General features: G+C 38.8%; 1 protein-coding gene across 1 annotated transcript in view; it reads right to left on the bottom strand.

Annotated features, from left to right (window-relative positions):
• The window catches only part of hmbsa (hydroxymethylbilane synthase a), a 55,447-nt gene extending 53,946 nt beyond the window's left edge, over positions 1-1,501 (bottom strand). The window contains exon 1 of the mRNA XM_024394822.2: positions 1,316-1,501. Coding sequence (XP_024250590.1) covers positions 1,316-1,342 — 27 coding nt within the window. The 5' untranslated portion in view covers positions 1,343-1,501. The remainder of the gene's footprint in view (positions 1-1,315) is intronic.
• Positions 1,502-14,873: the final 13,372 nt, after the last annotated feature.

The raw sequence follows: 14,873 nt of genomic DNA, 5'->3' as shown, positions 1-14,873 counted from the left end.
TGTCAAAATAGTCATGCGACACTTGCTAGACTCATAATCTGAGTTAATTGCGTCAGATCTTACAAATCAATGAGCTCGACCTCTAGATTCCTAAGAATGAACAGATTGACGCATATAAAATTACTCAGCAGCCATTTAGAAACAAATCACCCAAAAAGTTTTTATTTTAATTTTATTTTTTTAAGTACTCTGTCTGTTTAAAATCGGCCACATCTTTAAGAAGAGGATAGGGACATGCGTTTTGTTTAGGTTTTACAACTTTTTCTTTAAAAAAGTGGTTAACCTTGACCAGAAAATGTTTGATGGTTGAGGGCTATGCGCCAGCCATCGCTAGCACTGTGGGTTACCACAACGTATACCCAGGAGAACAGTGAGCTTGCTCACCAAGTAGCCGTAACCGTGTTAATAATAAATTACCCGAGGTAAATCTACAGGGTTAACGCCCTAAAATAACATCTGCTTTTTTCAAGATTACTTCAACTATGGCAAGTAGCTGTGACATATGGCAATATTATGAAACTGAGCTCCATGGCGGATGCATTTAACTAGTTTTTATCAGAAAAAAAGCGTTGTTAAAAATGTAATGTGTCCAGCCTACTACCGTTGTAGTCAAACATTATTTAAGCATGAACGTATATTGGAGCGTCCCCGCCTCCCGCTAATTTAACATTTACCAATATATAAAAGGTATAAAGGGAGGGTTCCTGCAAATGCGGCAACGTCCACATACAGGAACGCCCCCGAATAGCATCCTTCTCCAAATTAGCTGCTGTGCTAGACGGAGCGAAAAACGCGTATTCTACCACATCAGAGTTTTTGGTGCCGTTTTGGAGAAAAATGCGGGTCAGACTGTTTCTATACAGGTATCCACAAATTATACAATTATAGGATCACGGATTCTTTAAAAAACTAGATTTTCGTAAACAAGTACCCCTCCCCAAAAACATTTCGGCAGTTATTTGTCGGACGCTGCATATTAACCACCCAGGACGCCCATGGGCGGTGTCTTTTATATGGCTATTAACTGGCTAGCTACACAGAAACAAATCTATGTGCGATATATATCTGGAGTGATTAATTGAACAACTAACCACTTCAGAGGAATACATGTTTTTATAACTGATATCTTTCGGCAGTACGTAATCGCATGCTAGATTATTTATTGAACGTTTCCTCCCCGAGGAGCCAATAACAAATACCCATTCACTTGTTTAGCCAATAGCAGCGCGTGTTATGTAATTTTCCACCAATCGATGTTCAATGAAGGCTGTCCCAAAAACTAAACTCCTCGTGCACCGTCCTCTCAGATTCTTACCTGTGCGTTTAGAACTTCACCAGACATCTCCTCGCAAACAAACTGCCCAGAGATGTTTTCAAAATGGTGTTCAAAATCATTAAAATATATATGCTGTTATCGTAACGAAATAGTAAATGAATGTCAAATTCCAATCCACCTTGGATCAGTGACCTCGACGACCATGTCATTTCCGTCAGAGTAAAAATGAGGCGTGGCGAGTGTAGTTATGTGGCGCGTTCAAGGGAGTTTGACTATGTAGGCAGCGCTGCCCAGCGCTGCCCTGTCTGTCCGTTTGTTTCTTTGCTCACCATAGTTGAGAGACCCAAGGCATAGGCCTACTTTTCTTACTGATAGCATGGCATGTAGTTCATAACTAGTGTAGCTATGTAAAAGGCATCTTTCCCATAATATTTATACACGGACAATGGTTTCTCTGCTAATAGTAATATATTGTATTGAACATTAGCTACTTATTTCAATTGACAGTCTTGTGTAAACACATTTATTTGTATAATGACTGTTTTGTTTGTTTATTGTAATGGGTAAACCTGGGAAATAAGATGATGGCTGATGGATTGCAGTGCACTTAGTTAATAAGTCTGTGTCATTTGGATTCAATGCACTTTTGGGGAATCATGGCGGAATTGGATGTCGACATTGAAACGAAAAGCGAGTCGAGTGGAGTTGGAGAAGATGAATGGAAAACAGTAGTGTAAAAGAATGGAATGAAAAGAAGAAAGTGTTGAAAACTGAAGGGGATGATGAATGTGTGTCAGACAAGTTGTTTCTTGTTTGGATGCGATCTTTGGATAACAATGTTTATCTGGGATATCAGTTTGGGGGTTTCGAAGAAGGTGAATCTTGTGCTGGTAAAAGTGGGATCAGTCAGTGTGACCACGAGTGGACTTGTCCTGATTAATAGTGTGTCTGAGGAACAGAGGAAGAAGGCAGTGACCACTGGGCACAGACATCAATTCAACATCTATTCCACATTGGTTCAACACCATTTCATTGAAATGACATGGAAACAATGTTGATTGAACCCGTGTGTGGGCATCACAAGAGTTGTGTAGTGCTTCGAACTCCGGAGTAGAGCACCTGTTAAAGGAGTCATCTCTGGGGTGTTGTTGGATACCCTTGCGACAAGAATCCCCGGTGTGGTTAGTGCCCGTCACACTGGCATGGGCACAGTTTTGCAGGTCTGAGCAAGCCCCCCCCCACAGTTTTATAGTTAATCTAGTTCTATTTTACACATTGTGAACATTTTGCAGTTTTAAAGCAAATTTCCAATAAATAAATGTTTTATCATGGCTTATGACGTGTTTATATGCTATCTGGGGGGCCTAACCCCCATGGCCGTGATGCAATTGTGGTGGGGATCATGACTCAGAGTTCATGGAATGCCCTGTAAAGGCATTTTCATACATAGGGTTGGTTTACTTCTAGCAGAACTTGGCTAAGTGAAGCGAATATCTGTGCTCGCAAACTCCCTAAAGACCTTCACTTGAAAAATGAGAAAAAAAACAGCAACATTACTGTTGTTTGAGCTACTGTAGCAACAACATAGCCATAACACTTCCTCAAAATAATCTGAATTTATCTAAGATAAATCAAGAAATCTGTAATAAATGTATGTTTTTGCCAATTAATCAAGGAATTTTTCAATCTAACAAAGATGTTTGGAGCAGTTTTTGTCAAGTGAAAAAATCTGCATGAAAACTAGTAGTCTCTTGTTGAATGACAACAAACACTTCACTGAAGAATCCCCTTCTATAGTTCATTCCTACAGGGAGTAGTACTGTTGACCAATCACCGACCGAAGGGGCGTAGACTTTGGAAACCGAGCTTTAACTTGTGTCAAGAAAAAAGTGTGTGTGCAGGGAATACACAAATATTTGGACAATAACTTAAAAAAATATTGGCATAATATATGCGCAAACTGTTTAGACTGGGAAGCATGTGACAGGCTAAAGAAAGTAGGAGGTTGAGGTGGCAAAAGTTAGGGTGGTCCATCAGATTTGCTATGTGTAGGCAATCAAAATAATTGTGGGAGCTAGTGACACTAGTGTTGAAGATATGGTCGTGGATGTACCAGAGCCCACAGTGAATATCCGTCAATCAAGAGCACCGGATATGCTACATGTGAAGAAAGTGGATTTGTGGCATTCATTGCAACTATGATAAACTGCACGGGTCAAATAAAAAGGAAGACGAAGCAAAAATCTTTGTGGATGCGGAGGAAAAATATCTCGGGCTTCAGGAATTCAAATCTGCAAGGGTTATTGGCGACGGAAAATGTGATGGCCCTCCCAGGCTCCTGAATAATTAATTTCAACAGACGGAGGGAGCATTTTGATGAGTGATTTTGGGGTAGTTAATGAGTTTTTTTTCTTTTCTTTCTTAATATTTTATTTTATTTTTTCTTTATTTTTTTGCTGCACAGTAGGTGGCGGCAATACAACCTTTTGGACGTAGTCCGCTGCAAAACCCCAACAAAGAAGATTCAATCAAATACAGAAGGGGAAACCCAGAAACGTCACAGGGGCTATAAAGCTGATGCATCTGTTTAGAATGTTTTCTCAGCACAGAGCTGAAGATGGAGTTACATCGGTATGTCACTGCTAGCAAAGCCCGGAGAAGAGGAATATTGGAACAGGGACACGGAAAGGTTGATTTCGGAGGAGGAAAAAGAGGAAGAAGAGGTAGAAGAGAATGAGGAAAGCAGCGGTTGAATCTGAATTTGAGAGATGGTGTGTCAAATAAGGGAGATGGTTCGCTCTGTGCCAAGCAACTTGACTAAAGGTCATTGAAAGGAGTGATTTCTGGGGTAGTGTTAAGTGTGAAGGTGGAGCAACTGAAGTTGAAGATTCCTGGTATTTGTAATGCCCATCATTTGGTGCGACACAGACTCGGTGGGGAGCGTGGTGAAACGGAGGTGTCAGTCTGTCCTTTTGAGTTTTGATTCTTTACCTAACAAAGTCATGTTAGGATATATAAGTTATGCGGTTGGAGCTTTTGTGCCAAATCCCACTGCAGTGTTTCAAGTGTCACAATTGTGTGTAGAAGAGAGATTCCAAAATGTGGGAAGAGATTCCAAAATGAGGGCATTGGACAGAGGATTGCATAGTTTCTGTGGGAAAAGTTGTGTGTCATCTGAAGGGGTAACCATGTTGCTAGGGATCGGAAGTGTCTGGTAGGAGAGAGGCAGGTTGAAATGTCCATGATCAGAAGTGAAGAAGGTGTTTTATGCTGAGGCAGTCAAGAAAGTAGAGGAAGATGGCTCAAGGGTGAGATCCTGAGAGGGTCCCTGTGAGTAGTAGATCTGTGCCAGCACAGAGGGATAGGCCAACCTGTACTTGGGTGTACGAGATTTGACTTCAGAAGAGTTACAGAGTGTGTTGAGAGGTGGTGTCCGTCCACCCAGGCCTTTGGCGTGGTGCAGGAGCAGATAAGGTCAAAGTAGTGGGATGGGGTAGTGGGTTTTTCAATGACTGTAAGGTTAGTTGGAAGGGTGTTTATATTTTTTCTATACATTTCTTTCCTTCCATTTTGTATCACAAAGTGTAACGGATTTATACTATTGTCCAGTTGGGGACGATAATGCACCATATTGGATGCCCACCACCATTAAAGCCCACTGCAGAAGAATAACGTTTTCTTACCACCAAATATGATAGTGACAGGAGGTTCAGTCGTAGGTAGTGGGAGATTTTGTCAACAATGAAACATCTGATCTCAATACATTTTTCTATTCCCAAAACTACAATCTGTTACAAACACACTGCACTAAGTCTTATAGACTTGACACTTTGCAAAAGTGTAAAAAAAAAATGTTTAGAAGGAGTGCAAGGTCAAATTGAGTTTGTGCACACACAGACCTCACAGAGGAGACGTTCCCTAACGGAAATATGCAAATACAAGCTACAATGAGCCAATAGGATCTCGCTAGCTCTTGATTTAACCACCTACTTGCATGTTCTGCCCACTATGTTTCATTTGCTCCCACTGTAAACGACACAAATTAACCATCTTGGGTTAGTTGTAAATATCTTTGATTCAATGCATTCTTTTGAATGAGTGTTGCTTGCTGTTGATGGTGAATAGGGCTCCAACGAGGGGTTCCGGAAGTGGATTCTCACTGTTGTTATTTTACTGCTGCTCTTTAACTACTTGTTATTTTATTTCCTTTTATAATTCATATTTAGACTGCATTGTTGGGGCTTGTAAGTACGCATTTACTTACTGTAAACCTGTTGTATTCAGTGCTTGTGACTAATAACATTTGATTTGAGCAAACTCCAAGCGGGCTGTCATTTACTCAGGAATGGCTTCGGTCTTGCCACTCTACCATAAAGGCCTGATTGGTGGAGTGCTGCAGAGATGGCTGTCCTGCTGGAAGGTTCTCCCATCTCCTTAGAGGAACTCTGTCAGAGTGACCATCGAGTTCTTGGTAACCTCTCTGACCAAGGCCCTTCTCCCCCGAATGCTCAGTTTGGCCGGGTGGCCAGCTCTAGGAAGAGTCTTGGTGGTTCCAAACTTCTTCCATTTAAGAATGATGGAGGCCACTGTTCTTGGGGACCTCCAATGCTGCAGAAATATGTATATAGCTACCCTTCCCCAGATCTGTGCCTCGACACAATCCTGTCTCTGTGCTCTACACATAAATCTTTCGACCTCATGGCTTGGTTTTTGCTCTGACATTTTTTTCTTTCTGTTATTTTACCAGGTAAGTTGACAGAGAACACGTTCTCATTTACAGCAACGACCTGGGGATGAATGAGCCAATTGTAAACTGTAAACTGGGGACTATTAGGTGACATGCACTGTCAAGTGTGGGACCTTATATAAGCAGGTGTTCCTTTCCAAATGACAGACTTTCTAAATACCTGTTTTTTCAGTGTCATTATGGGGTATTATGGGGTATTGCATGTAGATTGATGAGGCTGTAACAAAATGTGTAAAAAGTCAAGGGTTCTGAATACTTTCCTAAGGCACTGTATGTATGTGTGTCATGGGATATATAGACATTATGGACAGTATGTGGATAGAATATTTAGTATATCTGTAGAATACAATAATATATATATATATACACACACACACACACACACACACACAGCAATAGCTGAATAGGATGGCATTGACAAGAATACAGTATATACATATGAAATGAGTAAAACAGTATGTAAACATTATTAAAGTGACCAGTGATTCCATGTCTGTACATAGGGCAGTAGCCATACTATTTTTGTCCAGACTGCATCAGATACATGGTCTACACATACTGAGATAGAGGGGCACTGTTTCGCTCGATCGGATGTTTTATCTGATATTGATGCGTCTTTCTGTCGGTGTGCGTCTCGGTCAAATAAATGATCAATATTTGTATATTTTATCTGGATGGGCAAGGGGGTATGGTAGGGTGGGCCAGGCCCACTAAGGCTCGCCCATAACGTTGGCCCTGGCCAACTGTTTGCCAACTGTGCTAAACTGAACCATGCATACAAACTCTGCTGAAAAAGAACATTAGAACCATTACAATTATTAAAATTGGGTAGAGCCCACAAAGAGTATGCACATGTTTATATAAATGGGTGTCTATTGAGTAACATTCAGATAACTGGTCAGCAGTTTAATCAATTTCAACCAAAAACCAGATCACAACCAATACGAGACATATTTTTCATGACGTCAAAATGACTGGGTCAAACGGCAGTCAAGCATCGATCATCATCCCCAGAATAAGACCCTCAATATCTATTGGAAAAAGGCATCAAAATCACTGTGCACTTTCACCACCCTGTGAAGGTCATCATAACTTATTTCATCTGTAGCCTAATAAACTGCATGCTTTACCGAGTCGTAGTGGGAGGACCACACACCATACAATCGCAATTCACAAAGTTTACTTCGATATTATGGTCTTCATATCAATATTTGCGCATAAAGGCATCTCCACCACCATTTCTCACATAGCCTAATTCATTTTACTGACAAAAAGATCCCACCATGTCAAACGAACAAATTATCTGTCTGCAAATATAAAATTGTACTGACACTACCCATTTCCATCACAGCTGTCGTGATTTTTTAAATACGGTGTGACTTTACTCGCATAAAAACTGTGGAGGGAAATGTGGTTACGGTCTGACTTTCGGTTGTTGTAGATGCACCTCCCCCGACTTCACTCCTCAACTTTCGTCTGCAGTCGGTTGCTTCAGCCTTACCACTCAAAACAAGCCCAATGTACTACAGTAAGAAGACCAGATCATGGAGAATAAGAGTCTTCTAGTAGCCAAAAGGCCATTAGCATGGGCAGCGCCATTGAGGGCTTTTTAATGTTGTCAAATGGGTGGGACTTCCAACTTCATTGGCTGAACCCTCCTGTTGAAGTCATGTCCATTTGGGTCATTTAGGAGGGAACAGCCAATCGTGAAGAAGAAAATGTACTCTTCGCTAAGCCCCATCACCCTTGGTTACTCTTGCAACCTCGGATAACATTTTCCCGGGAACCCCAATTCAACCACTGGCGAAATCCCCTTACAATGATCTCAAACTGTGTTTCTAATACACAATTAAAAATAATTACACACAAACTACCCCTTCCCAATCAGGAAACTCTTGGGTATGTTGTGCTGGACTGTCAATACAATTGCTTCACAGGAACCTGGTAAAATTATGTTTGTAGTATAGCTAGCCACTGAATGGCTCTGAATTCACTGTCAGCATGCAGTCAAAGCTAAAACCACTTTTGGAGCTAACTAGCGCTCTCAAATCCTGATGTCGAAAGAAGATGGGAGTTGTATTCATAAAATTGCTAACTAACATGCATTGAGAAAACAAGTTATAGTAAGTGGCTAGCTAGCGTTAGCAATGTTTGGTGTTCAATGACACAGAGCTTGTTAACCAGCTGACCTAGCAAACAATGTAACAAAAGTTTTAATTTCAGATTTGAAGAAAACTTCAACAGGCACTGCATTTCAGGAATCACAGTAACAAGAACTACTGCTACACTGTTCAATTATTTAGCCTTTTAAACATTGCCATAGCCTTCACTTGGTTTCATGCAATTTAAACGTGAGCTTGTCCGAGGTGTAAAACACCGACAACAGTTGCTATCCATTGGAGCCCTGCGATTGGTTGCTAAACATTCTCGAGCGGGGCTTAGCGATGGGTCAATTCACTATTTCAAAATAGAGATCGCCTCAATGGCGCTGCCCATGTTGTCAGACTCTATAATGGCACAGATATAGAGGACTCATCTTTGTCTCTATCTATATGGACCAGACCAAGGGGCCAGGGTTCGGATCTAGAAGTTCAGTTCCTCCTGCTCCTACAGTTTTGATTCGGTACTGCAGTTTAACTGATTCCCGGCCCAGAAAAAGGCCATTTCCATAGACGGCCACAGAGAGAAGTCAAATTAGAAAATGACTAATAAGACACTTTAGTCATCACATTTGCGCACAAAACATCCATTGAATAATAAAAATTATTGTCGCAGAGGCCGAGTTTTTTTCCAGCACTCACGAAGATATGAACTTTTTTTTTTTCATTTTCAATGTCTGCCATGTTTTGGATGACGTCACCGTTGCTCACGCTGCTCCCTGTACGCACTGAGTGCTAGTGCGCATGTGATGTTGGTCCATATAATCCGGAAGAAACCTGGAAGGTCTGTGAATCAGTGTATGAGTGCATGCTGCTCCAGTTTCAACTGTACTGCCTGCGGCTATGGAATCCTGACCTGTTCACCGGATGTGCTACCTGTCCCAGACCTATTATTTGACCATGCTGGTCATTTATGAACATTTGAACATCTTGGCCATGTTCTGTTATAATCTCCACCAGGCACAGCCAGAAGAGGACTGGCCACCCATTGTAGCCTGTTTCCTCCCTAGGTTTTTGCCTTTCTAGGGAGTTTTTCCTAGCCAACGTGCTTCAACACCTGCATTGCTTGCTGTTTGGGGTTTTAGGCTGGGTTTCTGTACAGCACTTTGAGATATCAGCTGATGTACGAAGGGCTATATAAATAAATTTGATTTGGTTTGATGAGTAGATTACCTTGAAATGAGGGAAAGGCTGCTTACTTCGTCGGAGGACGAGGCTTCATCAACGTTTAAGAAATCCATATTTTTCCCTAAAATCTCACCAGAAGGAACAGATTGATGGTTTCAGCCATGGTATTCTCATTTTCCTTATATTGTTTAACTTTACCCAACAAGCATCAAGTGACAATTTTTCGGAATACTCAGGTACTTCAATTTATTCGTTTGTTCTTGTATGACCAGAATACCTATTTTGTTTACAAATTTACGAAGAAGACTGAAAGCTGCATTTATTTTTTATGTATACAGTATCTAAGATACTGTTTTAAAGGGCATACAGGTCTGCTCTGACTTTACACGGTTATTGTTCTATTTAGTTATTATAACTTATTTCCAAGTGAAATAGGTCTTAGGAACATGTATATGTCAAATATTTTTTATGATCAGTTTTCATATGCACTTAAAATAGTAGATACCCTTTTATTTAAATTATTATTTTGTATTTTATTTTTCAGAATAGTTCCAGAATAGTTCCTGATTACACTTTTTAGTCTCTTTTACTACAATAACCCTTGGTTTGGTCTTGAACATAATTTTTAGTTGAGTTGAATTTCAAAGCCGGATCACGTCTACCTCAAAGTTTATGGAATAAGCTATTTTCACCTTAAATTGACTTAAATGGTGCAGATCTCGGTTCCTTGTAATTTATGTTCACTGCTCCTACGTTTTTGACTCATCCTACTACAGTTAATACTTTTATATAACCTTTGTTGTTTTGTCTTTGTCTATAGTTTCTCTTAATGCTAGGGGGTTACGAAACAATGTGAAGCGCAAGGCCTTATTTTTATTTGCTAAATAATTTAGAACAGCTTTTTTTTTTTCAAGAGTCTCACTCAATTTCGGCCTCAGGTCACAGTGGGGCAACGATATTTGGCTTTCCAGTGGATCTGAACACTCCGCTGGTGTCACTACAATGAAAAATACCTTTGGTGGTAATATTCTACACTCGGAATAACATGCTAACCAAATTCCCTTTGGTCATGTTATTTGTCTTGTGATCATTTACAATGACATTATGCTCATTACTGTAAACTTCTATGGGTACAACACCAAACATGAGAATGATGAGTTGCTTGAATCTATAAACATATACTTCATTGGTTATCTAAATTTCCAAATTCATTATTATTGATAGGAGGGGACTTTAACATTACTATAGATATAGTAGGCCAATCAATCAGAATTTGTGTTTAATACTTTTTATGGAAAAAGTTTGATCTTACTGATATATGGAGAGAGAGGGTTCTGGCTGACAGATCATTCACTTTGAGTAACAAAACAGGTTCCAGACAATCCAGAATAGATTTTTGGCTTATATCAAAATGTATTGATAGTGAGTTTGTTACTACAAATATTTGTACTGCTCCCCTCACAGACCATAGGGCCATTTACATTTATATAAAAATATTTACCCCTGATACTAACCTTGGTAGAGCATCCTACTGGAAGCTAAATAGCTCATTATTAAATAATGATATAGTTAAGTTTGAGGTTAAAGATCTGCTTTCACACTTTTGGGAAAGGGCTTGTGAAGAAAAATCTTATTGCAAGAACTGGGAGCTCTTTAAATTTGAGGTGTCCAAATACCTTAGAAAATATGGTAGTAATCTTGCTAAGCCCAGAAGAGCTGAGGAGGAAAAGGTGATCATTAAGATAACTTCCCTTTCTCAGAGGTCTCCAGCCGGCCTCTCGGGGAGGAGAAGATGGAACTAATTGAGTTACAAAATAAACTGGATAAAATATATATAGATTAAAAGCAGAAGGAGCCTTTATTAGATCTAGGAAAAAATTGATTGAGGAGGGAGGACATAATTCATCCTGTTCTTTAGACTTTAAAAAATTCACTCTTAAAATAACACTATCCATAAGTTAAAGATTGATGGTGTTATTACAGATGACCAAAAATTAATCACGAAATACTGTAAAGTTTTTATAGAAAATTGTAAAGCTCTACATACTGTCAGGAATCCACAGATATGTTTTTTTGACTCACTGAATAATGTTCACTCTATCAGTGATATAGAATATAAACAGTGTGATGAACCCATAGAACTTGAAGAGATTATAGAGTCTATCAAACATCTAAGGAACAATTAATCACCAGGTGTTGATGGAATTACATCAGAATTTTACAAATTATTTTCTGAACAAGTAGCTCCCTTCCTATTTGAAGTATTTTTTAGAGAGTATTAAAAACAATGTTCGCCCTCCTACAAGTGAGTCAGGGGTTAATAACACTGATACCTAAGCCTAAAAAAGAAGTGCTGCTCATTGATAACTGGTGTCCAATTTGTCTTCTTAAAAATGACTATAAGATATTAGCCTTACTACTTGCAAAAATAATTAAAGAAGTCCTGGATGCAATCATTGATGAAACACAGTCTGGCTTCATGAGGAACAGACATATTTCTTACAATGTCAGACTAGTATTAGACATACTTGACTACTCAGACCTAATAACTGAGGATAGCTTCATATTATTTTTAGATTTTTATAAAGCATTTGACACAGTAGAGCATCAGTTCCTCTTCCACTCCCTTGAGAGACTTGGCTTTGGGGATCTTTTCTGTAATGCTATTAAGACTCTCTATGCAAATGGTAACAGCTCTATCAAATTGAAATATGGCACCTCACCTAGATTTGAGTTAAAGAGAGGAATTAGGCAAGGTTGTTCTATCTCTCCATACCTGTTTTTATGAATCACCCAACTTTTTGCAAATTCTTTAAATAATAGTCCTGTACAAGGTATTTCCATAGCTGGTAAAGAAATTATTATAAGCCAGCTGGCTAACGATACTACACTTTTTCAGAAAGATGCTAACCAAATTCCCATATCGATCAATGTGATACAATCCTTTTCCAAAGTGTCTGGTCTTTATCTTAACATTAATAAATGTGAACTCATGGCTGTCAAAGATTGCGACACCTTCATGTTATGGTATTCCAGTAAAAGAAGAACTTACATATTTAGGCATAACCATTATAAAGGATCAGAAGTCTCGAGGCTTACTACATTTTAACCCTCTTATTAAAAAACCCCAGAAGAAGCTAAATCAATGGCTACAGAGGGACTTATCTTTAAAAGGAAGAGTCCTAATATCCAAGGCTGAAGGTATCTCTAGACTAACATATGGCACTCTATCTTTATATCTTGACAGTAAAATAAGCAAGGAGATAGACCAGATGCTTTTCAATTTTCTGTGGAGAAACCGTACCCATTACATTAGGAAAACTGTTGAAATGAACACTGATGAAAATGGTGGGCTGAATTTTCTGGACTTTACTACCTTAAATAATACTTTTAAGATCAATTGGATAAAACAATTCCTAAGAAGACCCACTTCTATCTGGAATTTTATTCCTAATCAAGTCTTCTCTACTTTTGGTGGCCTTAACTTCATGTTGTTTTGAAATTATAATATTGACAAAGTTCCAGTGAAACTTTCTGCTTTTCATCGGCAGGTTTTCTTGTCATTTTCCTTAATTTATAAACAAAATTTTTCTCCACACTGATATTATATATGGAATAATTGGGATATATTGTATAAAAATACTTATTTGTTTTTAGAATATTGGTTCCGAAATAATATCCTATTGGTGAGCCAACTTGTAAATGCAGAGGGTCTTTGTCACGCCCTGGTCTAAGTATTTTGTGTTTTTCTTCATGTATTGGGTCAGGCCAGGGTGTGGCATGGGGTTTTTGTATTGTGGTGTGTTTTGTCTTGGGGTTTTGGTGTGTGTGTATTGGGATTGTAGCTAGTGGGGTTATCTAGCAAAGTCTATGGCTGTCTGGAGTGGTTCTCAATCAGAGGCAGGTGTTTATCGTTGTCTCTGATTGGGAACCATATTTAGGCAGCCATATTCTTTGAGTTTGTCGTGGGTGATTGTCCTTAGTGTCCTTAGTGTCCTTAGTGTCCTTAGTGTCCTTAGTGTCCTTAGTGTCCTTAGTGTCCTTAGTGTCCTTAGTGTCCTTAGTGTCCTTAGTGTCCTTAGTGTCCTTAGTGTCCTTAGTGTCCTTAGTGTCCTTAGTGTCCTTAGTGTCCTTGATGTCCTTGTTCTGTGTCAGTTTACACAAGTATAGGCTGTTTTGGTTTTCGTTACGTTTATTGTTTTGTGGTGTTTGTGTTTAGTGTGTTTGTCATTAAACATGGATCGCAATCTACACGCTGCATTTTGTTCCGACTATCCTTCACCACAAGAGAACCGTAACAGTCTTTTACTCAGTTATAAGGAATTCTTATCACTTTACAAGGTCCCTGTAACACCTAAAGATTTTGCAATTGTTTTAGATGCCATTCCCTCAGGTGCTCTGTTATTCAGGAACGTGTCAAGACCCTGTTGACTCATCAGTAGGAAAGATTTGTTTCTCTTTTGGCCCATTCAACAACAGAGCGATACAAACCTTGTTTCAGCAGGATGTTATCCTGCCAACCACTATATGAAGAAGTTTAAGGAAAACATCAACTCAAATTGCTCTTTTTGTAATGACCACCCAGAAACAGTGTTGTATATTCTTTGGCATTGTATTCATGTAAGAAAACTGTGGCAAGACATCAGTAGATTTATAATTGAACAATTTTATGAAGGTTTAACACTTGTGGAGAGATGTACTGCTTGGATTCTTTACCTACGATAGGAATAAGGTGAAACATTTTTATGTAATTAATTTCATTATTCTTTTGGCCAAATGTCATGGTCACAAATGTAAATTTACAAACAAAAGAAACATTTTCTTACCCTACAAATTGAACTGTATTTTAAGACAATTAAATATTCTACTAACAAAAAAGCTGTTAGAATTATAAGTATATGTATGTCCCTTAAGGTCCTTGTGTAATGTGATATTGTACTCCCTAGCTCAATTGTCCATTGTATATAATCTATATATACTTGTATTCACTCATGTACTTTCTGTATTGATTTGTTGTTAATAAAAAATAAATGTTCAATATATATTTTTTAAATATTACCTTGAAAGATTACCTTGAGCTAACATCACTTATTGTGAATATTGAAGCATTTGTGTAATCATAAAAAGCGTATAATTTATGAAGGTCATGTTAACTGACTGATAAATCATAGAATTAAACGTATTGGATCTCTTAAATCTGTGTTAACCTCAGATTTGATTTTCGGTGTTAATCCCAAAATTTTATTATTTCCCCATTGCCATGGCTGAACTAAGAGAGAACTGATTTCCGGGTTTTTTTTTACTACATGCTGGCGAACTCTTATACATCAGTGGACCAGACCCAGCTACATTGGTGTCTATGGGAGACCCACCCCGTTAAGTAGACCGGAACTGATCTTTTTTTTCAATGGTAAACGTCTTGAGAAGGACTATCTTAATTTATCCACCATCATTGACCCTATCTTCCACATGTTCCTTTTCTCGTCGCTGCCTTTTCTGGTCGTCACTAGTTACCACAGCCTCAAAGTCATAAACCCGGCCCATTTATACACTTTCTCTTCTT

Source organism: Oncorhynchus tshawytscha, linkage group LG30, assembly GCF_018296145.1.
Source record: "Oncorhynchus tshawytscha isolate Ot180627B linkage group LG30, Otsh_v2.0, whole genome shotgun sequence".
Taxonomy (NCBI): Eukaryota; Metazoa; Chordata; class Actinopteri; order Salmoniformes; family Salmonidae; genus Oncorhynchus; species Oncorhynchus tshawytscha.
The sequence above is the reverse complement of the archived record's forward strand: the minus strand, read 5'-3'. Positions and strand labels throughout refer to the sequence as shown.